This window comes from Hyla sarda, chromosome 4, assembly GCF_029499605.1.
Source record: "Hyla sarda isolate aHylSar1 chromosome 4, aHylSar1.hap1, whole genome shotgun sequence".
Classification (NCBI taxonomy): Eukaryota; Metazoa; Chordata; class Amphibia; order Anura; family Hylidae; genus Hyla; species Hyla sarda.
The window spans coordinates 144,392,082-144,417,992 of NC_079192.1; the positions used below are offsets into that span (position 1 = coordinate 144,392,082).

Below are 25,911 nucleotides of genomic sequence, written 5' to 3' on the forward strand. Positions count from 1 at the left end.
CTGCTACAGTTGCAATATCAATTCAGCCCATAAATGAACTTAAAGGGGTTATCCAGGAAAACACTTTTTATATACATCAACTGGCTCCAGAAAAGTTAAACAGATTTGTAAATTACTTCTATTAAAAAAAAATCTTAATCCTTTCAGTACTTATGAGCTGATGAAGTTGAGTTGTTCTTTTCTGTCTGTCTAAGTGCTCTCTGATGACACGTGTCCCGGGAACCGCCCCAAATCCCCATAGCAAACCTCTTCTAAACAGGGCGTTTCCCGAGACACTTGTCATCAGAGAGCACTTAGACAGAAAAGAACAACTCAACTTCATCAGCTCATAAGTATTGAAAGGATTAAGATTTTTTTTTTTTATAGAAGTAATTTACAAATCTGTTTAACTTTCTGGAGCCAGTTGATTGAGAGAGATATACAATATAGTATAACCCCTTTAAGCGTTTTGGTTGAACCCAGTTTTTTAAGTGAAGCTTTACTTTTAACACTGGATGCATAGTGACCAAAACAAAGGGATTTGATGGTACAATCCCCATCTCTATAGTGTGCATTTCACAATGCGAACAGTCTCCATTTATACAATGGACTATTAGGATGTTCAGGTCATAATAAGCAGACCAGAAAAAAAAAAAAAAGAAATTAGGAAAATGTGACAGTTATACAAGTGTTGTGCCCTTTTTGTCAACCATAAGGATGCACTGAGCAAATTAAACTTGTCTGATCTGTTATACCATAGGGCAGTGGTCTTCAACCTGTGGACCTCCAGATGTTGCAAAACTACAACTTCCAGCATGCCCGGACAGCCATCGGCCATGGGTGGTCCGCAGGTTGAAGACCACTGCCATAGGGTAAAGGCAAATTAATTTCCTAATTTCTACTAGTAGATTTTACATGTGCTGACGATTTTACAGTTGATGACTTTTCCTGCGTAAATTAGTTCAGCTTTCCGGTGCTCCGGTGGACTGGAAAAGGTGGATACAGTCTTAGGAAAGAGTCTCCTAGGACTGTATCCAAATTTTCCAGCCCAACAGAGCACCGGAAAGCTGAACCAATTTAAGCAGGAAAAGTCATCAACTGCCAAGCCGAGAAGTTCGTGACGAATCGAATTTACTGTAAGTTCGCTCATCTCTACTGACTACATCATGAGGCCTATGACCTTGACACACATGCTGGATGTTATTTGTAGTCCCAGCTTATATGGACACTGGGGAAGCATCCAAGAATCCAACACTGAAGGTGATGTAAACTACAATGTAGGATTTACAATGGTCTGTACTTTATTGTAACAGCGTACCTAAATACTGAAAGATTTTAAAATAACATATCCCCCTAAATAAATAGAATTTACTTGTAAAATCTACGCAAAAGTGCTCGATCTGCGAATTCCAGAACAGTTTACTTCGTAATGAAATTACATAATTGATTTTCACCCTTCTGTAGGGTTTTCTTCCGTTACCAATCACTACAACTTTAATAACAACTCCGTTCTGTAGGTCTACAAAGGAATTCCAATCCTTTTAATGGCAAAAAGTGCTATGTAGTTACTTGGTGGTCACGTATCTGTGCATTTACAATGCAACAATAGTAAAGACAAAGCGCCAGCTGCTGTCCTTTATATTAGGTCTTTGGTATCAATGGCGGAGCCAAAGCTTCAGATGATCTCATGGGCCAAAAAGAAGTCTATTTCCTGATTCCAAAGTTCATCTTACTGCCAGAAGAAAAACTAATCCAGCAAGTCCAACTCCGGCCGCGGCCATCAGGGCACTGGAAAAATGACTGTTCTCTTGTCCTCTTTGGTTGCCTTTGTTGCTGAAGTTTTGAAAACCCTCCTAAAAATAGAGAAACATTTGGTTAATGACGTGAATAAGTGAAAAACAGGGAAAGCTTAGAGTTAAAGGGGTTATCCAGGAAAAAAAAAATTTCTATCTCACCCACCCCCTCAACGAAAGTCTATGGGAAGGGGGCGTGGCCGCTGTCACGCCCCCTTCCCATAGACTTTGGTAGAGGGGGCGGGCGAGACGTCACGAGGGGCCGGGCGCGAACACGGAAGCCCGCACACAGCGTTCGGAGTAATGAACTTCTGGACGCTGTGAGCGGAGCTCCGAAAGTCAGGGCAGCGCACAACCCCTTTAAACAGATTTGTAAATTACTTCTATTAAAAAATCTTAATCCTTTCAGTCCATATGACCTTCTGAAGTTAAGGTTGTTCTTGTCTGTCTAAGTGCTCTCTGATGACACCTGTCTCGGGAAACGCCCAGTTTAGAACCTAATCTCCATAGCAAACCTCTTCTACACTGGGCGGTTCCCGAGACAGGTGTCATCAGAGAGAACTTAGACAGAAAACAACAACCTTAACTTCAGAAGCTCATAAGTACTGAAAGGATTGAGATTTTTTAATAGAAGTAATTTACAAATCTGTTTAACTTTCTGGAGCCAGTTGATTGATAGATAAAAAGTTTTTTTTTCCTGGATAACCCCTTTAACCCTATGGCATCAACTAAGAAGCAAAGAGCTAGAAACCTCAGGGTATTACCACAAGTCAGTGTTTCCCAACCTGTAGCTTTCCAACTGTGGGAAAACTACAAAACCACAACTCCCTTCAAAGTTGCGAGTCAGGCTACATTCATTCAGACGTCACAGTGTACGCACGGAAAATCTCTGTGCAGACATTCTACAAACAGCCGGCACTAGGACCGCATGGGAATGCGCTGCTTCATAGATGGCAATGCATTCCATGCAGAGTCCGCAGAAAGAATGGACATGTCACCGGAATTTAAATTTCCACACCAGAGACATCTGGCACGGAAATTCTGCTATGTGCACTGCGAAGCAGAACCCTGTTTAATTCAATAGGGCTATACTGCTGCAGAATCTCCGCTCGGAAATTCTGATGTGTGAACATAGCCGTATAGTTTTGTAACAGCTAAAGAGCCACAGGTTGGGTAACTATCTTTGGGTGCATTCACACATGCATATTTTTGCTGCAGATCTTCTGCAGATTTGCTGCCCATTGACTTAAAGGGGTACTCCGGTGGAAAAACTTTTTTTTAAATCAACTGATGCCAGAAAGTTAAGATTTGTAAATGACTTCTATTAAAAATTCTTAAACTTACAGTACTCATTAGCAGCTGTGTAATACAGAGGAAATGCTTTTCTTTTTGGATTTCTTTTCTGTCACGACCACAGTGCTCTCTGCTGACATCTCTGTCCATTTTAAGAACTGTCCAGCGCAGCATATGTTTGCTATGGCGATTTTCTCCTGCTCTGGACAGTTCCTGACATGGACAGAGGTGTCAGCAGAGAGCACTGTGGTCATGACAGAAAATAAATCCAAAAAGAAAAGCATTTCCTCTGTAATATACAGCCGCTAATAAGTACTGGAAGGATTAAGATTTTTTTTTTATATAGAAGTAATTTACAAATCTATTTAACTTGCTGGCATCAGTTGATTAAAAATAATTAAAAGTTTTCAAATGGAGTACCCCTTTAAATCCACCCTTACATGGATATACATTTTACATAGTAATGACTGTTCGCCACTGTACCCCGAATAAGATACTACATTTGAACCCAACTAAGGACTGGACGTGCATTTTGTCCCCTTTTAAGACATTGTGGCAGAAGACTATACAACACAGACTGTCTAGTGGACCAGCGATTGGGAATAGAGCAGCTGTTGACTGGATCCTTATTCAGCAAAATGGAGCATGGAAGCAATAAGCTCCAGATGGTTCTGTTTGTACGCTGCTTGGCAGAGGACCACGTAAACAAGTTATACCCTCAATACCTTCCGGAACTCAATTCATTTGTGCAAACATAACTTTTTCTGCCTTAATGATTCTCATTAACCTCTTCCATGCCGATGGGGAGTAGAATTTCAAACGCTGTCTACACTTCTTGTCATTACCACGGTCGAGCCACCTTTATTCTCTGAACCAAATGATTTTCCCTAACTCTAGATTTCTAGAACATTCCGGAAGTTTCTCACCCCACAATGAAAAAAAAGCTCCTATGTAGTAAAAAGGCTTTACGTTGCCAACACTACAATATGAAATTTCCAGGCACATCTTGTTACCATATGAAACATCTTGCCGATGCTTCTTTCCTTCCATACTGCCTATCCGGTCTAGTACAGACACAACTGTCGGTGTTAGGTTATGTTCACATTACGGAATTCCGCGGTGTGAACATAACAGTGTGAATGGGTTTCAGAAACCAGTTCACACTGCGGAATTTCTGCGGCGGACAATTCCGCCACTGAAATTGTTCTGCACAAAGAAAGAACATGTTCATTCTTTGCGTGGATTCCGCGAGCACTGCATAGCAGTCGATGGCGACGGCTCAGTGCCCCGCGGCCCTAGCGACAAAGTAACTTCGGCGGCGGCAACCAGGCAGAATCTCCGCTAGCGGAGATTCCGTAGTGTGAACGAGGCCTTAGCCACCGTGAACCAATAAGGTAAATGTTACTTCTGGCAGCTCATAGAACAGGGTTTATCAACTCCAAACCTCAAGGCCCCCATATAAAGATGTAAGATGTAATGAGCACAACTATACCAACTTGTATTACTTAAAGGGTTAATCTGGTGAAATTTTTTATTTTTTTATTTTTATTTTAAAGTTAAACAGATTTGTAAATGACTTCTATTAAAAAAAATCTTAATCCTTCCAGTATTTATTAGCAGCTGTATACTACAGAGGAAATTCTCTTTTTGGATTTACTTTCTGTCACGACCACAGTGCTCTCTGCTGACACCTCTGTCTATGTCAGGAACTGTCCAGAGCAGGAGAAAATCCCCATAGCAAACATATGCTGCTCTGGACAGTTTCTAAAATGGACAGAGGTGTCAGCAGAGAGCATTGTGGTCGTGACAGAAAAATCCCAAAAGAAAAATAAATTTCCTCTGTAGTATACAGCAGCTGATGGGTACTGGAAGGATTAAGAATTTTTAATAGAAGTAATTTACAAATCTGTTTCTTGTACCAGTTGATTTAAAAAATAAAATAAAAATAAAAAGTTTTTCACCAGACTACCCCTTTAAGAAACCCTGATAACTTTACCTGTCGAGCAGCCTTGAGTTGACAAATAATGCCCTGGGACAGTGGTGTCCAAATTGTGGCCCTCCAGACGTTGCAAAACTACAACTCCCAGCATGCCCGGACAGCCAACGGCTGTCCGGGCATGCTGGGAGTTGTAGTTTTGAAACAGCTATAGACACACCCTGGTTAGGAAACAATGATTTAATAGCCACACCAGTGCCGCAGCTCTCCAGCTGTTGCAAAACTACCACTCCCAGCATGATTGGGAATTGGTAACCGGTATGAGGAAAAGTATGGGGAATATTACACTACAACTCTCACCATGCTGTTGTAGTTCTGCAACATCTGGAGGGCCACAGTTTAGAGTCCACTGCCCTAGACTATGGCAGGATTTTTCATACGGTCCACAAGATGCTACCACCAAAATACCACCGGCCCCATCCCATGACCAATGGTTACAGCCATACAAGACGGCACACTCCTACATCCTACCAATGACGTCACATGACAATCGTGTAGTTTCCACGTGGAGCTAGAAAACCCCCTACTATTCCACCAGACAATCTGGCGTATTCAAGAATCAATAGGGAAACTTATGCATTCTGCATCTATTCCACACGTCAGAGAAGCGAGAATCGACTACAGCAGATTTACCGTCATGGACCAGAAGTGAGGAAAGTCCCTACTGACACCGTCCAGGTGCAAACAGCCCCAATTGTCATCTGCTGCAAAGTGCATGGAGGAAAATAACCTGAGTGTAAAGTCGCTTAGAACCAAACGGTTAGAGTTTTTGGGTGAATGGTAACAATGGGAGGATGCATTCTATGTTCGTCACCATGGTCCAGATTGGCGATACCAGCTGTCAACCTCCAAGATACCCAATAACGGAGGTCACTGAGCAGATACACTATGGGGGACATGTATCATTATTGGTGTATGGTAGAAGCAGTTTACTCCTTTTCCCGAATTCTAAATTAATGCACAGAAGCGCTAAATTTATCAATCAAGTGCAATGAGCTTCATAAATTGCGGGTAAATATAGTAATCTCCTAAATCCACTCTTTGGAAAATAGAATCGATGATTTAGAGCATCTTGCTACGTTAAGTCCAAGATGGCTTATATTTGCGCAAAAAAAAACAGCTCTTGCGGCAAACTTTTTGGTGTAAAAAAAAAAAAAGTACGCAGTTAATAAATCCATGTGTACTATAGATGTCACTCCAAGGTACCCTGATTCAGCCACATCTGGAGGACATGCTCTACCAAAACGTGCGCAAAAAAATTGCGCAAAAAAAGGGCTTGCGCAAAATTTTGCGCAAAAAATACACACAAAACAGGGGTAAAATCTTTGATACATGTCCTCCTATGTCCTTATATCTCAGTATGTGCAGGGATAGCTTTTGGTCAGCTAACTTATTACAGCTGGGAAAATAGACAGAAGAGGGCTGCAATACCTGACAAGGGAACTGAAGTCGCCAATATAAGGCTGCATTCACACCACGTTTTGTACATACGTGTGCCGGATCCCGGCAGGAGGAGGGGCAAACCGGGCGCTCCCGTACCCGTATACCACGGTTTTAGGTCCGGTCAGGAAACCACATACGGGTCAAAACTGAGCCGACTGGAGTCACCGTTTTACTCCGGTTGGCTCATTAAAGTAAATGGAGTCACGGGCTGATCCGTCCGGGGTACGGGAGCGCCTGGTTTGCCCCTCCCCCTGCCCGATACGGCACCCGTATGTACAAAATGTGGTGTGAATGCAGCCTTCGGAAGGGGGGGGGGGGGGGGGGGGGAGATTGGGTTATAAACCCGTAAATGCTTCACCTATCATGTGAGTGGAGGACCAGCTAACAAGAGGTATGCCCCGCTCTAGGACATCTAGTCCTGGTGTCTCCAGATCCTTACATAGTACGGCTGAAAACAAAAAGACACATGTCCATCAAGTTCAATCCAGAAGGTGAAAGGCAGGGGCACAGGTGGATGAAAAGGAAGGGAGGTGAACTAATATTTCTACATATGCATTAAAGGGGTCCTCTGGTAGATAACAAATTTTTCTCAAACCAACTGGTGCCAGAAAGTAATATAGATTTGTAAATTATTTCTATTAAAAAAAAAAATCTTAATCCTTACAGGAGTCATCAGCTGCTGTATGCTCCAGAGGAAATTGAATTGTTCTTTTCTCTCTGACCACAGTGCTCTCTGCTGACACCTCTGTTCATGTCAGGAACTGTCTAGAGCAGGATAGGGATTGCTATGGGGATTTATCCCTGCTCTGGACAGTTCCTGACATGGACAGAGGTGTCAGCAGAGAGCACGGTGGCAAATCTACCATAAACCGAGCTGTGGCTCCAAAACAGTTATGGTAATAAACACAAACCATATTTTAGAGACGTTCCAAAATGGACCAGAATATAACAAAACTCCCATTCATCTGGAAGACAAAGTGGGTGAAACCAAAACGGGCACGAAACCTCCAGCCATAACAGTGTCTCCCTGTGCCAAGTCACAACAGGGGAGGCTGGGTTCACACCACGTTTTTGCAATACAGTTCCCGTATCAGGTTTTTGATTAAAAAAAGAAATAAAAATAAAATAAAGTTTCCGAAAAGCCTGAATAAACTATCAAAACGTGTGTACAAATTTTACTCCGTACACGGCTTGAAAAATGATGTCCAGTTGCATCCGTAAATTTTTTTTTTTTTTTTTTTTTTTTAAGGGATACGTTTTTAACTTTTCACTCCATCATGAATAAAGTTTCACTTGTTTGATTGAAATTCCAAGAAAAAAAAAACTGTGCAAAGTCAAAATCCGTGTGGTGCAAAATGGATGATATCGTAAGCACATACGGTTCCCATGTTAAAAAATTTAAATACATTTTTTATTCTTAAATGTATACGTGCAATACGGTTTTTCACCCGGAACAAAAACCGTGGTAGGCTAAGGTTTTGGGTACATGAAAAAAAAAATAATAATAATAAACGGACAAAACTGTACAAGACGCAAAACGGATGCATCTTTTGGCATACATTTTTCAATGGAGTCAATGCATACGTTTTTCAATACGGTTTCGTACGGTTTGAAAACTGTATTGCAAAAATGTGGTGTGAACCCAGGTTGGTCCCCGAAGCTTTTCTGCATTGACCCTGTGGGTAAGGCTATCTAGGACTACCGATCTGCCCCATATGGATGTACCAGGACATGGAATACCCAAACAGCTATCAACAAACCTATTGCCAAGCACCCAAAGCAGTTGTCTCCAAACTGTGGTCCTCCAGATGTTACAAAACTACAACTCCCAACATGCCTGGACAGCACATGCTGGGAGTTGCGGTTTTGCAACAGCTGGAGGTACACGGTTCGGATACCTAGGCAGTATTTTCTAACTATTGTGTCTCTAGCTGTTGCAAAACTACAACTCCCAGCATGCCCGGACAGCCTTTGGCTGTCCGGGCATGCTGGGAGTTGTAGTTTTGCAACAGCCAAATGACACTGGTTGGGAAACCCTTCCATTAAAGCATTGAATATCGGATTCCGGTCTGCATAGAATACAAGCGCTGCCTTCGGAATTCCTTAATCTGAGTCACCGACCTCACCTAAATGTCTGATAAGAACTTTCCTATACAAGCCACAGATCAGAGCGGATTTCTGGGCTAAAATAGAACTCTAAAAGGATCATAAAGCGCAGCGAGCCAAGAATGAGCCAACTTCCACATGAAATGCTTTCAGTCTGACTCATGGGTCGTCCCACATGGCGCAGCACGGATTGGCCTGGCAGGCAGCAATAACCACCCACATGCTGCGCGGTCATCCAGTTCTGTGCCAAGGAGCAGCCACCATCACATGGATTGTTCTGGACGACGCACAAGGCTGGGGGTTACTTCTCTTTTTTTAAGCACGTGAATTGATTTAATCCATCAGGGATACAAATAGTTCTCATCATACAGAGTGTTTCCCAAAAAAAAGGGGCCTCCAGCTGTTGCAGAACTACAACTCCCAGCATGCCTGGACAGCCGAAACACTTTAGATCAGTGTTACCCAACCAGGGCGCCTCCAGCTGTTGCAGAACTACGACTCCCAGCATGCCTAAACGGCCAAAGGCTATTAGACCAGTGTTTCCCCATTTAGGGAGCCTCCAGCTGTTGCAGAACTACAACTCCCAGCATGCCTGGATAGCCGAAACACTTTAGATCAGTGTTACCCAACCAGGGTGCCTCCAGCTGTTGCAGAACTACAACTCCCAGCATGCTCAGACAGCCAAAGACTAATAGATCAGTGTTGCCCAAGCAGGGTGCCTCCAGCTGTTTCAGAACTACAACTCCCTGCCTGCCTAAACGGTCAAAGGCTATTAGACCAGTGTTTCCCATTTAGAGAGCCTCCAGCTGTTGCAAAACTACAACTCCCAGCATGCTCAGCCACCGGGCATGCTGAGAGTTGTAGTTTTGCAACAGCTGGAGACACCCTGGTTGGGAAACACTACCCCAGCGCTCTAGCTTTCCAGCTGTGGAAAAACTACAACTCCCAGCATGGCTAGGCAGACTGGGAGTCATCTAGTTATACTGAGAGTAGTAGTCTCCTACCCATATGTACAGATGCCATAGTAATAGGTGGGTGCCCTTACCCAGCCTCCGCTCCTCTGCAGCCAGTCACCATGCTCTCTGCCCAGGAATCGGCTCAGCACCCCCGCCAGCTCCCGGGGGGTCCCCGCTTTGCGTCTTTTGTGCCTCTGTACCAGGGTCCCAGCGAACGCGATGAGCACGACCACCCGCCCCCAGTTCAGTCCCCCATCCAGGGCCACCTCAGGGGCCACACGCTCCAGGATAGTGCAGGGCTCCACGTCCAATTCCTCGCACGACCGGAATAAGGCGCTGTTCCCGAGCTGAACCTCCTGCGCCACCCGCCATAGGGCTTCGGCAGCGGGGTGCGTGGGCTGGGGGGGCACCTGGCCCAGGCAGCGCTGGAAGTAGTCCTCCAGCAGGACGCCAGTCTCCTTCTCTAGCTGCTCAGACATATTCTCAGGATAAGAGCCAACAACGGGGATCACTCCATATAAGAGCTCCAGACCACGCCCCCTGCCGGTGCTCGTGCGCTATAACAATGGCCCTTTCCCGGATGGCCTCTAGGCGCAGTTCACACGCTCCGGGATGGTCCTGTCTGCTATGATTGAATAAAATCAAGTCACCGCCACCTTTTGTTTATAGGACGAGCGTTTTATGTGCCGCACGCCCCCCTCCGCTGATTGGCTGCGAGCACCGCCCCCTTCTCCATTCAAGAATCTTATTCATTGTGTGTGGGATGAGCGCGCCGCACGCCCTCTGCTGGTGACGCTGGAGACAATGACACGAGAACAATACGTGCTCCCACCGCCTGACAGCTGGGAACACGGCGTTCCCGTCCTTTCGTGACGTCATCGCAGCACACGGCTCACGTGACGGCTCCGTGCTAGGCCAGGTGACGTTTTCTGCTCGGTTCCAGCGGTGAAGCATTCCGGGGATTGTTCTCACACATAACACTCTGCATTGTGTCACAGAGAATCCAGACGGGGAAGTCCTGAGCTCTCTGTCATTTCCTTCTGTAAATAAAAAGTCACTGAGGCCCCCCGGCTGGCCCATTAACCCCTTCCTAGTTTCTCTGTGGGATGAGGGTTAAGGCTAGGTTCAGACTACAGAATTTCCATCTGCAATTCCACTTTGAAATTGCAGGCGAAAATTCCGCTTGCTAAAACGTACTGTATAGTGAATGGGTTTCCCTTCACAAATTCACACTTCGGAATTTGTGAAGCGGAATTTGTGAACGGAGAATCCGCTTGGAAATTTCTGCCTGAAGAAAGGGGTTGCTCATTCTTCAGGCGGAAATACTCGCGGAACACATTGTAGTCTATTGGATGCACGGTCCTAGTGCCGACTGATTCAGTAGGCACTGGCCACACACGGAATCTCCTGGCGGAAACTTTCTGCCCGGAGATTCCGTAGTCTGAACCTAGCCTAAAGGTCTATTCACTCAGCAGAATTCCGCCTCAAATTAAAGCCCATAGACTTCTATGGCATTCACTCCCATTCACACTTTTGATTTTTAACTTGCCACGCCCCCTCCCATAAACTTGCATTGAGAGGGTGGAGCATGACGGCACAAGGGAGTTGTGATGTCACACATGTACTGCATAGAAACGGAAGCCCCCAAAAGTTACAAAATGTTGTTTTTTCTTCAGATTGGTCGCACAAATTTTTGTAATCTGTAGATTTTTGGGTAAAAAGACTGATGTCATTACAAAGTAGAATTGGTGGCGCAAAAAATAAGCAATCATATGGATTTCTAGGTGAAAAATTGAAAGAATTATGATTTGATTAGGAAAAAATGAAAGTGCAAAAATGGAAAAACCTTAAGGGGATAGGGACATTATCATGTGAGATTATGAGAATAACTTGCATTTTTAGAATTTCTGTTTCAAGAAAATGAGAGAAAGAAAAAAGATATGCAGAACATTATGTTTCAGAGCCACCCGCTGCATAGCTAAGAAATGGTTAAGAGAACAAAAAATCAGGAAGAAAAGAAGGTGAGCAGGATCAGGTACTATAGATATTATATCATTTCTAATTCATAGGGGGATTGCCTTGGATTGAGATGGTTAACATAAGACCTAATTTGGCTAGAATCCTTAGGACATTGGGGGGTATTTATTAAAGGATTTATGTGTCTTTTTTAACGTAACTTTGGCGCAATACTTTGGTGAGTCTTTTTGCGCCAAAGTTTGGCGCATCTTCTCCACTGTCATTCTTGGAACTTTCTCAAAATCACACAGTCCTGTGTGTGATTTTAACTTTAGTCAGTAATTCATCATTTGCGCCAATCGATCTTTGGCGCAAATCCCATTTTTTTGGCGCAAATCGCCGCCAAGAAATTTTGCACATGGAAAACACACTTAGCAATGTCAGAAAATGTAAAGGCGTCAAAATACATTAAAAAGGGCTGCACAATACTATCCTGCGACATAGTTGTCTCTGAGGGACCTTCACCCTCCGTTGAGCCAGAATTGGACATGGCCACACAGGTTCAGGAAAGGTAAGTACTAAAGCAGTGGTCTCCATCCTGAGGACTAGGGATGAGCGAACTTACAGTAAATTCGATTAGTCACGAACTTCTCGGCTCGGCAGTTGATGACTTATCCTGCATAAATGAGTTCAGCTTTCAGGTGCTCCCGTGGGCTGGAAAAGGTGGATACAGTCCTAGGAGACTCTTTCCTGAAAGCTGAACTAGTTTATGTAGGATAAGTCATCAACTGCCGAGCCGAGAAGTTTGTGACAAATCGAATTTACTGTAAGTTCGCTCATCTCTACTGAGGACCTCCAGATGTTGCAAAACTACTACTCCCAGCATGCCCGGACAGCCAACGGCTGTCCGGGCATGCTGGGAATTGTAGTTTTGCAACATCTGGAGGTCTGCAGGTTGGAGACCACTGCACTAAAGTAACCAATAAAGAAAAAGAAAAACACTCAAGTTGAAAATAAAATCCATTTCACATGGTGGCTATAAACCCCACAAAAGAAAATAACTCACGTCGCTTGCTGATATACTGCAGGAGGGACTCCGAAATGGCTGCTCTACAGGGTAAAATACGCTGTCCTCTGTGGTGGTAAGTTCTGTGTAAATGGCGCTGTGAACAGCTGATTTCAACATTTGAGCCAAAATTACTAACAACTTGCACCAAATGATAAATTTGGAGCATGTCCACGAAAACCAAAGTGAAAAAAAAGGGTAAAAAGAAACTGTCAACAGGCAAAATTGTGACGACTTGGCTAGCAGATTTTATTGATAAGGAGAACTCCCATCTCAAACCAGTATAAATATTGAAAATCTGTATTAATTTGACATCTTTTTCTCCAACCTTCTTAGTGTAAGCTACACTACATTAGGCTGCACTTAAAGGGCTATTCCAGGCATTTACCATTGATCAAGGTCTGATCATCAGGGTGCCAACAGCCAGCTCCCTGCCCATCAGCTGTTTGGCAGAGTCACTGCTCTGGTATATGCACAATACAGAAGCAGTTGGCTCAATTCATTGTGTAGTGGTGGCGCAAAGTTAAGTGCAGTACAGCAGCGAAGCCCCCTTTCACTTCAATGGGATCTATGCTGCAGTGAGGCTAGGTTTCCCCTTGGCTTTTTTTTTTTTTACACCTAAAAAAGCATCAGCAAAAATGCCAGAAAAGCTGCCACAGCTTTTTCCTGTGTTTTGGCAGTTTTTTCTGGCGTTTTCCCTGGTATGTGGAAACAGCCAAATTTGTCCCCTGTGGCAGTTTTCTCACTGTCTTCAGGTACCACTCTATGGGTCGGATGCTGAGCGCCCGGTCTACAGAGTGTAAGGAGATGAGGAGTGATGTACAGCATCACTACTCACCTCCCCCGGCCGTATAGCACACAGGGGGTGCATAGTGTACCCGTGTATATACAGGAGCCGGGAGTCCTGTCACCAGACTGACAGGACTCCCTGCTCCTATAGCCCCTTTAGGCGGTATACAGTATATACAGCTATCTATAGATAGCTGTATATAGTGTATACAGAAGATGTCCACTTACCTCCTGTGCTCCTGTCTCGGCGGGGTCAGTGTAGCTCCGCCCCCGATTGATGATGTCATTAGGGGCGAAGCTACAGACCGGAGCCAGGCTGGTAAGTATGAGCCTCTGTTCACATTGTCCGTTTTGTATAATGTGAACAGACCCTTCTGGCAGTGTCCAGACAGAGAGACTCCAGCTGTTGCTAAACTATAACTCTCAGCATACCCAGACATCCGAAGGCTGTCTGGGCATGCTGGGAGTTGTAGTTTTGCAGCAATTGGAGGATCCCTGTTTGGGAAGACATTGCATTATGGGCACTCTCCACAGAGGACAGCGCCAAAAATGTACTAAACAATATTTTGTGGGTTTTTTTCCTTCTCGTTTCAGATCCGTGTATGCAGAGGATTATGGCAGATTCGGAGGACTACTGCACTAATTATTCCAATGTGTCGTCTTTTTTTTTATTGAAACTTCAGGTTTAGTAGTGGAAGCTGTCAAATAGACGGAATCCATTACTAAGCCGGGGCTTAGCGATAGCCCCCAAAACAGCTAGCGCTAACCCCCAATTATTACACCGGTACCCACCACCACAGGGGTGCCGGGAAGAGCCGGTACCAACAGGCCTGGACCGTCAAAAATGGCGTTCCTGGGCCTAGGCGGTAACAGGCTGGCGTTATTTAGGCTGGGGAGGGCCAGTAACAATGGTCCTCACCCACCCTGGTAATGTCAGGCTGCCGCTGCTTGTTTGGTATCTGGCTGAAAATAAAAAAACAGGGAACCCTATGCGTTTTTTATTTATAAAAAAAAAACCAGGGTTCCCCCTCTTTTTATGCTGGCTCACTTAACCCCTTGCTGGGAGCTGTAGTACCTTAATTAATAGACAGATCACAGTGGATGTCACGCCTGACACCTGCTGTGATCCTCCGATATAATGTATAGATACGGGCGGCCGCTCTTCTGCGGTCCCCTGCCCTGACGTATATATACACCTATTCATATTTCCCACAGAGAGTTGTAATTGGCTGGAACCATCTGGCCAATCACAACTCTCTGTGGGAAATATGAATATGTGTATATATACAGCAGTGAAGGGGACCATAGAAGAGCTGCCGGCCGCATCTATACATTATACAGAAGGATTGCAACGGACCCAGGGCGATCACTTTTTAGCTGAATCGCTAAAGTCCAAAAAAGAATAAAAAATGGCAAAGTTAAAACCCACATAGCGTTTTTCTTGGCGTTTTTTCACTCCCATAGACTTCTATGGGAGGAAAACGCCAAGATTTTCCCGAAAAAAGTCTCAATAAGAGGTTGTTTTTTAAATACTGCCAAGGAGCCCAAAAACGCCAAAAGGATAAAAAAAAAACACTGGTGAATCTGGTATTTTGCAGTTAACTATTGATTTGCAGCTAACATCTGGCCACAGCATTTTTTCACAAAAAAAAAAAAAACGCCGTGCGGCAGAATGGGAGTTTTTATTGGCATTTTTGCAAAATAAAAAACAAGTGGAAACCTAGCCTTACCATTACACAACAGAGTTTTCCTCTTTCCAGACGCGCCTGTGCCAAACAGCTGTGGATAGACCATCAACGTTAAAAGAATGTGTCCCCATAAAATAACCTGAATGGATGAATTTTAAAGAATTTTTGATGATTTTCTTAACCTTTTTCACATCACTATCTACAGTAAATTTTAACACTCATAAATGACTCTGGCCAATGAGCTTAACCCCTTAAGGACCCGGGCTTTTTCCGTTTGTTTTGATTTTCAATTTTTCTTTCTTAACTTAAAAAAATCATAACTCTTTAAAATTTTCACCCAAAATTCTATATGATGGCTTATTTTTTGCATCACTAATTCTACCTTGTAATGACATTATGACATTAGTCATTTTACCCAAAAATCTACGCTGAAGCGGGAAAAAAAATCAATGTGCGACAAAATTGATGAAAAAACACTATTTTGTAAGTTTTGGGGGCTTCCGTTTTTACGCAGTACACTTTTTGCCAAAAATGATACCTTATCTTTATTCTGTAGGTCCATACGGTTAAAATGATACCCTACTTATATAGGTTTGATTTTGTATCACTTCAGAAAAAAATCATGAATACATGCAGGAAAATTTATACGTTTAAAATGGTCATCATCTGACCCCTATAACTTTTTTATTTTTTTGTGTTCAGGGCGCTATGAGGGCTCATTTTTTGCGCAGTGATTTGAAGTTTTTAGCAGTACCATTTTTGTTCTGATCAGACTTTCTGGTCACTTTTTATTCACCTTTTTGTGGTATAAAAAGTGATAAAAAAAATGCGCTATTTTGGATTTTGGAATTTTTTTGCGCGTACGCCATTGAACGTGCGGTTTAAAAAGCAGTTTATTTTTATCATTCGGACATTTCCGTACGCGGTGATACCACATGTTTATTTTTATTTACACTGGTTTTTTTTATTCTTGGAAATGCCGGGTGATTCAAACTTTTATTAGGGGAAGGGATAATTGAAAGGGTTAATGTTTTTTTTTACACTTTTCTTATGCAATATTATAGCTCCTATAGGGGGATATAACATTGCATGTACTGATCTTTTACACTGATTGATCCATCTCCATAGGAATGGATCAATCAGTGTTTTCGGCGATTGAATGCTCAAGCCTGGATCTCAGGCTTGAAGCATTCATTCGGCGATCGGACAGCACAGGAGAAGGTAAGAAGACATCCTCCTGTGCTACAGCTGTTCGGGATGCCGCGATTATACCGCGGCAATCCCGAACAGCTCCCTGAGCTAGCCAGGCACTTTTACTTTCGTTTTTAGCCGCGCGGCTCAGCTTTGAGCGCGCGGCTAAAGGGTTAATAGCGCGCGGCACCGCGATCAGTGCCGCACGCTATTAGAGGCGGGTCCTGGCTTCACTATGACGCCGGGCCCGCTGCGATATGATGCGGGATTACCGTGTGACCCTGCGTTATATCGCAGGACCGGGACCCAGGACGTACCCATACGTTCTGGGTCCTTAAGAGGTTAATAATATTCTGATATCTGTTCTTTCCTCTTTAAACCTTCACCCTCTCAAAAACCTGACTGGGAATTTTCACAGATATACTTTAACACCTTAACGACCATGGATGTGTATAGACTTACCAAAATGATGTCCCACAAATTCTTTAAAAAAGCTAATTACTATTTTTTTTCCACTGACTGAAATAATTCTAGCCAACAATAATGGCTCAGCGTACTCACTTTTGCCCTAGGTGAATAATACTTTAGGGGGTGTAGTTTCGAAAATGGGGTCACTTCTGGGGGTGCAGTACAGTGACCCCCCCGACATGCGATGGCCCCGACATATGATCAAATCGACATACGATGGCTTCTCAGAGGCCATCGCATGTCGATGTCAGCATCGACATACAATGCTTTTTTATTTCAGGGCCATCGCATTAACTGCTATTCGGCAGCGCAAAATGCTTAAGCTGCTGCCGGATAGCAGCTTAATGTTCCCCGTGTGGTGCGGTGAGTAGTACTTACCCCTCCACGATGCTCCGGGGTGCCCTTCGGGTCCAGCGCTGGTCCTCCGGTGTCTTCTCGGCCCTCTCCGGTGACGTCAATACGCTGTTGCGCACGCCTTCCCGTCATCCAATAGGAACGGCATACACAGCGGCGTAATGACGTCGCTAAGCAGGCCCAGTAAGGCCTTGCGGAGGACCGGAGAAGACCAGGAGAGCCCAGCGGAGGCCCGGGGTCAACATCGGGACGCGGTCCGGAGCGGCGGGGACAGGTGAGTACAGCTTCCTATACTTTACATTGCACAAATCCCTCAACATACGAAGGATTCGACAAACGATGGCTCGTTTGGAACGAATTACCATCGTATGTTGAGGGACCACTGTATTGTTCTGACAGCTAGAATGCTTTGCAAGATGAAGTGCGGCCTATAATATGTATAATGATATCCTGAAAGCCAAATGGTGCTCCTCTCCTTTTGGGTCCTACCTTGTGGCCATGCAACCAAATATGGCCTAAGCAGGGGTATTACCAAACATGGGACAAACAGCGTAATAAAATATGGGGCGCATTTTTCAGATGCAATTTACAAAAAATATGTCCTACAAATGATGCATTTGTAAAAAAAAAAATAATTAAAATGTTTCCACTGACTTAGTAACCATTCCAGCCACACAAAAAGGACTCAAAGTACTCACTTTTGATCTAGGTGAATACTTTAGGGGGTGTAGTTTCCAAAATGGGGTCACTTGTGGGGGGTCTGTATGGAAGTGCATCCTATAATCCATTCGGCCTAAAATGATGCCCTGAAAGCCAAATGGCGCTTCTCTCCTGGGTCCTACCACACGGCCAAGGAACCAAGTATGGCCTAAGCAGGGGTATTTCCAAACAAGGGCTGAGCAGCTCAAAAAATATAAGGTGCATTTCTTGCAATATCAGAAGTGATGTACAAAAATGATGTCCCACAAATTATGGATTTGTGAAAAAAAGCTAATTTTGGATTTTTAACACTGACTTTGTAATAATTCCTGCCAAAAAACTATTGTGTTAACATACCCACTGGCGAATACCTCGAGGGGTCTAGTTTTTAAAATGGGGTCATTTCTGCAAACCTTGCACAGCACATGAAGAAAAGATGTACTTTTCAAATTTTCTAAATTTCAAGTTAAATTGTTAGGCTTCTAATTCATTTAAAATGTTAATGAAAAATAAAAGAAATCCTTTCAAAATAAAGTAGACATCTGAAAGTATAAGTTTCATAAACTATTTGGTCAGAAAGTATAAATATACGCAACCTATTCATGTTAAAATAGCAAAAAATCATGTAAAAAAATTGTAAAAAAATAAAAAAAAATACAAATGATATCGGCTTACTTTTACTATGTGCATGAAGGACAACTTGTGACAAAAAAAAACTGTGTCAGAATTTTCGTGATTGGCAAAACGTTACCAGAGTTATTCTCTAAAAATTCTCTAAAAATATAGTTATTCTATAAAGTCAGACATCCCCGATTTGAAAAAACAGGCCTGGTCTTTAAGGGGTGTACAGGTTTACTTGTATTGGTCCTTAAGGTGTTAAACATTACTTTTTGATTGTCCTTAGATATGAGATATGATCAATTTCAAAATTTTAACTACAGTGAACGTATTGTGGGCATTGTCATGGGCATAGTTTTCTAGTGTTTTGCAACTCTCCAATTATCTGTCCCTGCCTGGAAGCTGTGACTTGTGACTGTTCTTCCTCTTGGATGATACATTTTGACCTTGTTTGGCATCTGTTTTTATGACATCTAAGCTGTTTCCCATGGCACAGGGCTACATTTTGTTGTTTATCGTACTGAAATTTTACATCAATTATTTGTCCTCTGTATGAGTCTATTAATAGGTTTATGTTGTGTCATCTAAACCTCAGCAGTAAAATAAGTGACTGTTCTATATATCCATTATTCTGATATTATAACATATTTGATTTCTCTAACTGTAAAACAAGCAATTGATATACCGTTCATGCATACATTTGTTTTTTTGTGGGTTTATTGTGTTTATTGTTGTTGTTTTGTTTTTGTTTTTTTTGCTATTTTTTGTGTGTTTCTGTAACCTCTACCAGGAAATGCATTGTGGCCTGCCCCTGCTGGTCCTCTCTTGGCCTTATTCATAAGTAGATACATTTTAGCATCCATATTACACACTGCAGGCCTAGTGACTGTGTAGGCATCGGGATTCTGCAGCCTTAGCTCCTATTGCAGTTGTTTTCCTTGAAAACCTCTTTCAGATATATTAAAGCAGTATTTCCATATTATATACCTATTATCCAAATGAACGTGCACTTTAAATTTTAATTTGTATGTTTGAAGCCAATGTAAAATGGATAAAAACACAAATAATGTATCATCTATTATGCTTTCTGCTTCAAGTTCACAAAAAATGGTCGTCTACTGCCCACATTGCTGGCTGAATTGATAGAACTAGCAGCACACAAAATAAATAAGGTTGATGTTACAAAACTGCCTCTATCTGAATGTATGACTGAACTACTACAGAATTCCATTAATGGACAGTGGCAGAGATGAAAAGTGCAATGTTCCCTTTAACATTTTAGCTTAAAAAAGTGTTAAAGGGGTACTCCTGGGAAGTGTATATAAAAAACAGTCCCTGCTGCTCTGCTCTTGTTGACAGCCAGCTCCCTCTCTGAGAGCAGACCCCACCCTCCTGCTGTGAGCTGAGAGATACAGTGTTTGATTGGCTGAGGCAGCACATACCTTCTAGCTCTTAGCACTAAAGAAAGCATTACTCTGTGTCTCTCAGGAAGTTATGGGGCTGCTTTCAGAGTGGGAGTCGGACAGAGAAGCGGTGAATGGCTAAATGACATCTTATCCTCACTCCCTGCATGTAAATGACTACTGAAAAAGGGGAAACTGCTCTATATCAAATAGGTTGTGAAAAGGAAAGAATAGGCTATGGGTTTACTTCCCCAGAGTACCCCCTTAATATGGCACATTTACAGGTGGTAAGAACAAGCTGTTCCTATGTATATCAGTAAAGAAGACAATCATGTTAACAAAAGCAGCTACACCCTGTATACTTTGTGCACCATTTCACATTCTATGTGGAATGCACAAATATTTTGTGTATTTTTATTTTAGTCTTTAGTTGTTTAATGCTTTCTTTCTTAATAAAGAAAAGGAATACAAATGTTCTTACATACAAAGAAAAAAATGTGTTTACCTTTACAATATAATATACAGTAATATTAACTTATAATACCTTGTGAATGAGTAATTTTACTATTCTTAATACAAATACCAGAAGGCCCTCCATAACAATGTTGCTAGACCTGAAATGCATCGCATTCTTTTTATACTGGTAAACATGATTTGCATGTTCTATTGAAACATTGTTTCCCAACCAGGGTGCCTCCAGCTGTTGCAAAAGTACAACTCCCATCATGCCTGGAAAGTCATAGGCTGTCTGGGCATGCTGGGAGTTGTAGTTTTGCAACAGTTGGTGGCACCCTGGTAGGGAAACACTGTGTTAATGACTAAAATGGTTGCAGTTTCTTCTCCTGGTCTTGGTTTGATAGCAGACAAACTATAATTTGTATACATTTTTCTATTTTTGAAGTACCTTTCCGTATGACAAAGAGCAATGCATTTTTCTGTCAAAAGTACTGTAAGACTTGTGCCATGTTGAAGCACAACTGTCATGAAATATTGGTGCAATAACCTGCACACAGCCTTTGTACTGTGTGCAGGTGGTGTGTAAAGCAATATTTTTACCTGAAATTTGGCGGCTTTCATGACTGCAAAAAAGGCTTTTATTCAAAGCCACTGGCGGTCAGATAACATGGCGCGAGGTACGCGATGCCCCGCCGCCGCCACGCCCACCCCCACGCCTACCCCGTATGTCGGCGCTGGGACCTCTGTGTGAATGACACACAGGTCCCAGCACATGCACCGTTCAGCTAATCTAACCTTCACGCCGCTGTGTGTCATCCAGCAAGCGCTCGCTCCCGCCGCCGTCTTCCTCCTCAGTGCGCCTGCGCAGAGTAGCGTACAATCAGGTTAGTTCTTGATACTAGGTGCAGAGAGGAAGCACGCTCTCTGCACCTAGCACTGGGCAAGTGCTTTGAGAAGGCGGCGGGAGCTTGCTGGATAGCACACAGCAGCGAGCAGGTTGGATTAGCTGAAGGGCGCATGCGCTGGGACCTGCGTGGACAGAGGTCCCAGCGTGGACATACGGGGTAGCCGTGGTGATGAGCGTGGTGGCGGCGGGGCATCGCGTACCTCGCACCACGCCTAATCGACCGTCAGTGGCTTTGAATAAAGCCTCTTTTGCAGTCATGAAAGCTTGCAAATATGAGGTAAAAATATTGCTGCACTTTGTACACCTGCACACAGTACAAAGTTACTGCACCAAAATTTCATGACAGTTGCGCTTTAAACCCTTTACTGACCAAGGCACTTTTATGTCCAGGCAAAGAGTAAAGTTATTGGAGGGTTGGGGGCGGTTTAAAGGGGTACTCCCCTGGCCAGCATTCGGAGTTCCAAATGCTGTTTTTGCGCTGCGGGGGTCGGCCACATCCCTTATGACATCACAGCTATGCCCCCTCAATGCAAGTCTATGGGAGGGGACGTGATTACCATCACGCCCCCTCCCATAGACTTGCATTGAGGGGGCGTGACCATAACATCACAAGGGGCGTGGCCAACCCCTGCAGTGCGAAAACAGTGTTCTTAACTTTTAGCTCAGAAAGCTGGCCAGTGGAGTACCCCTTTAAAGGAGAAGTATCATGCATAAAAATTTATCTCCAAGCACTTGCTGTGAAAACTGGCCGCCCGCATCGTATCACTGGTGTGCACTCTACGGGCACTGTTTCTTCTTCTACAGTAGAAAACTCGCCACCTGCATGTAACAAGAATAAGAGGTCTATGCGCTGGGACCTTTGTGTCAATCACACAGCGGTCCCAGTGCTGACATATAGGGGATAAGCGTGGTGCCACACCTAACTGACTGTTGCTGACCATCTTATAAAGCAATTTTTAACCTGATCAAAGCTGCTAGATAGCCGGAAAAGGTATGCTTGAATTATAATTGTTTACAACTTTGTCATCCTGGGATTAGTTTATGGGAGTACAAATTAGTGACAGTTGCGCTTTAAATTCCCTGAGGAAATAAACTGGATTATTTCTCCATTATTTCCTGCCGATGATTTTTGGCATGTGTTTATCCCTCCCTGCTTTTATCATTTACTGGAGCATATATTTATTGGGTAGTTGTGGTTACAGCTATTTGTGTCCTCCATCAACGAAAAGTTCCAGAAAGCCGGAATATTGATTTTTCTGTGGGTTTCCCCATTATGTTTGCTAACTCTATTCTGTTTACTTATGTATTACCAATGATAACTTACACGAAGTCTTACAAACAAAACATATCCAGGGCTGAGGGTTCTGTAGGTTCCCTATTGTAGTAACCAGATAATTTCTCTGGTTGTTGCTTTGTGAAAAATGTATTCTGGAAAAACTACAAAAGAGAAAAAAGCTTAAAGTGTACCTAAGAAAAGATAAAAAAAAAAATGCTTTAGGCTTACTCTTTATCTGGTGCTAATTCTGTCGGTGTTCTTAACCCCTTAAGGACTCAGCGTTTTTCCGTTTTTGCATTTTCATTTTTTCCTCATCCCCTTCTAAAAATCATAACGCTTAAAATTTTGCACATAAAACTCCATATTATGGCTTATTTTTTGTGCAACCAATTCTACTTTGCAGTGACATTAGTCATTTTACCCAAAAATCCACGTCAAAACGGAAAAAAAAATTCTTTGTGCGACAAAATTGAAGAAAAAATTTGATTTTGTAACTTTTTGGGGGGCTTACGTTTCTACGCAGTGCATTTTTTCGGTAAAAATGACACCTTCTCTTTATTCTGTAGGTCCATACAATTAAAATGATACCCTACTTATATAGGTTTGATTTTGTCGTATTTCTTTCTGAAAAAAATCATAACTACATGCAGGACAATTTATACGTTTAAAATTGTCATCTTCTGACCCCTATAACTTTTTTATTTTTACGTGTACAGGTCGGTATGAGGGCTCATTTTTTGCACCGTGTTCTGAAGTTTTTATCGGTACAATTTTTGTATTGATCGGACTTTTTGATCGCTCTTTATTAATTTTTTTATGATATAAAAAAGTGACCAAAAATACGCTATTTTTGACTTTGGCATTTTTTAGCGCGTACGCCATTGACCGTGCGGTTTAATTAATTATATATTTTTACAGTTCGGACATTTACGCACGTGGCAATACCACATATATTTTTTTTATTTACACAGTTTTTTTATGGGTAAAGGGGGTGATTCAAACTTTTATTAGGGAAGGGCTTATATTACCTTTATAAACTTTTTTTTTTTTTCACTTTTTTTGCAGTGCTATAGCTCCATAGGAGGCTATAACATTGCACACACTGATCTTTTACCCTGATCCCTGCAAAGCCATAGCTTTGCATGGATCAGCATAATAGGGGCTTGATTGCTCAAGCCTGGGGATGAACAGCGTAATAAATTATGGGGCGCATTTTCTACTTTTCAGATGCAATGTACAAAAAATATTTCCCACAAATAATGCATTTGTAAAAAAAAAAAGCAAATAAAAAAATTTCCACTGATTTTTTAACCATCCCAGCCACACAAAAAGGACTCAAAGCCCTCACTTTTGGTCTAGATGAATACTTTAGGGGGTGTAGTTTCCAAAATGGGGTCACTTGTGGGGGTTCTGTATCGTTCTGGCAGCTAAAACCCTTTGCAGGCTCCTCTCCTTCTGGGTCCTACCACGCGGCCAAGGAACCAAATATGGCCTAAGTCGGGGTATTTTCAAACACAGGCCGAGCAGCTCAATAACATAAAGGGTGCATTTCTTTCAATATCAGAAGCGATGTACAATAAATATGTCCCACAAATGATGCATTTGTAAAAAAAAAAAAAAGCAAATTTCACATTTTTAACACTGACTGTGTAATAATTCCTGCCAAAAACACTATGGTGTTAAAATACTCACTGTAGCCCCTAGCGAATACCTTCAGGGGTCTAGTTTTTAAAGCAGGGTCATTGGGGGGGAAGGGGGGTTCCTATGTTCTACCACCTTCAAATTTCTGCAAACCTTGCATAGCACATAAAAAAAAGATTTTGAAAATTTCAAGTTAAATTGTTAGGCTTCTGATTCATTTAAAATGTTAATTAAAAAAAAGGAACGCTTTCAAAATAAAGTAGACATCTGAAAGTATAAGTTTCATAAAAACTTTGGTCAGTAAGTATAAATATATGCAACCTATTAGTGTTAAAATAGCAAAAAAAATTTTTTTTATTTATTTTAAGAGGTCTTTAAGAGGTGTACAGACCTAATTGTACATACAATTATACTAAAGTACAAAGTATACTAAATGTACCAAAGCATTATTGCTTGTCACAGTCATTGCTTTATTACAGTCTAAATGGCAAATGGGCATGATCTTCTCGGGGCCTTTGTCACAGAGATATGTCAAAAGTTCTGATCAGTCGAGTCTGGGTGTTTAGACCCCCACTGACCATTAGAATTATTAGAGAAAAGTGCACAGCCCCCTCCTGACTCTCTGCAATCTCTGTCCAGTTGCACTAGACCTAAAGGGGTATTCCAGTATCAGGTGCATTTAAAAAAAAAATCATCCAAAGATATTTGACTTACTAATATATTATCATCATAAATTGTATTGGCTTCAGCATGGTTTTGACAGAAAAACCACTGACAAGAAGTTGGTTCAGTGGAGTATTGTTTCAGCAGCTCCCTGGATTTTCCCTCTCTCCCGGCTTGGCTGGATCTTGCCTCTAAGCTCAAGTCCCGCCCCCTGAGTGATGCCATTATCTCTGACCAGCCCCTAAAGCCTACATCACAATCTTGCTGTCATATAAACATATATATATATATATATATATATATATATATATATATATATATATATATCTTTATTGGGAATGTTAGAGAAGAAGAAAACGCGTTCACAGCATTATGCCTTGTGCTGAACAATGCCACAGGCAAAGGAACAGACAGGGAATGAATACAGCAGGTTCAGCTGACTGTTCTGCTCTGTAAAGCAATGTTCTGCAGCAGCTCTAGGCTGTAAAGCAGTGCATTCTGGGAATTGTAGTATTGAGCAAATGCTCGACCAGGAAGAAGTTTTTTTCTGAAGTGATAGAGAAGTGAACTACAGATGCACACAACAAATTGATTCTTGGTGGTTTGAGAACTGAGGCAGCCAGGTAAGGAATGCTATATACATTTTTAATTCTTTTACTTGACATCAGAATACCCCTTTAATTGTAGAAACATGTTGTTGGATATGGACAATTTACATAATAAAAACTTTAGAAGCGATAGTTTGCATGTTGTGATAAATGAAAAAAGACATACTGAATTAATTTGTAAAATATTTTTATACATATCTACTATATATCTAGTGTCACAGACAATAAACACCAGACACAATATAAGAAAGTCAAAGATACATTTTTTTCAAGTGTTATTTATACAACAGTGCATCAGCTTGAAGTAATAAATATCATAGGCAGGCTACTCCTAGTGCAATACAGTTTTGGTGTTGTCTACATTCTATAAAGGAACTATTCAATTCAGGATATGGTAGCACTGGCTGTGTATATACATCTGTGGCATGACCAACGGACGAGGACTATATCAGGACCATGGGCTATGTCTTCACACTGGCGTGACTGAGTGTGAGTGTGATTACATGAATAGAGACAACAGAACAATAGAAACAACAGAACTGAATACAGTTTCCTTATTTAA

The 25,911-nt window shown here is 42.3% G+C and overlaps 1 protein-coding gene across 1 annotated transcript; it reads right to left on the reverse strand.

The window, feature by feature from the left end:
• Positions 1-1,053: 1,053 nt before the first annotated feature.
• On the reverse strand, positions 1,054-10,216 carry BCL2L10 (BCL2 like 10). Its single transcript, XM_056572324.1, has 2 exons — positions 9,656-10,216; positions 1,054-1,832 (listed from the first exon to the last, which is right to left on the reverse strand). The coding sequence occupies exons 1-2, from the start codon at positions 10,043-10,045 to the stop codon at positions 1,704-1,706; spliced, it is 519 nt and encodes a 172-aa protein (XP_056428299.1). The 5' UTR covers positions 10,046-10,216; the 3' UTR covers positions 1,054-1,703.
• Between the last annotated feature and the right edge of the window lie 15,695 nt (positions 10,217-25,911).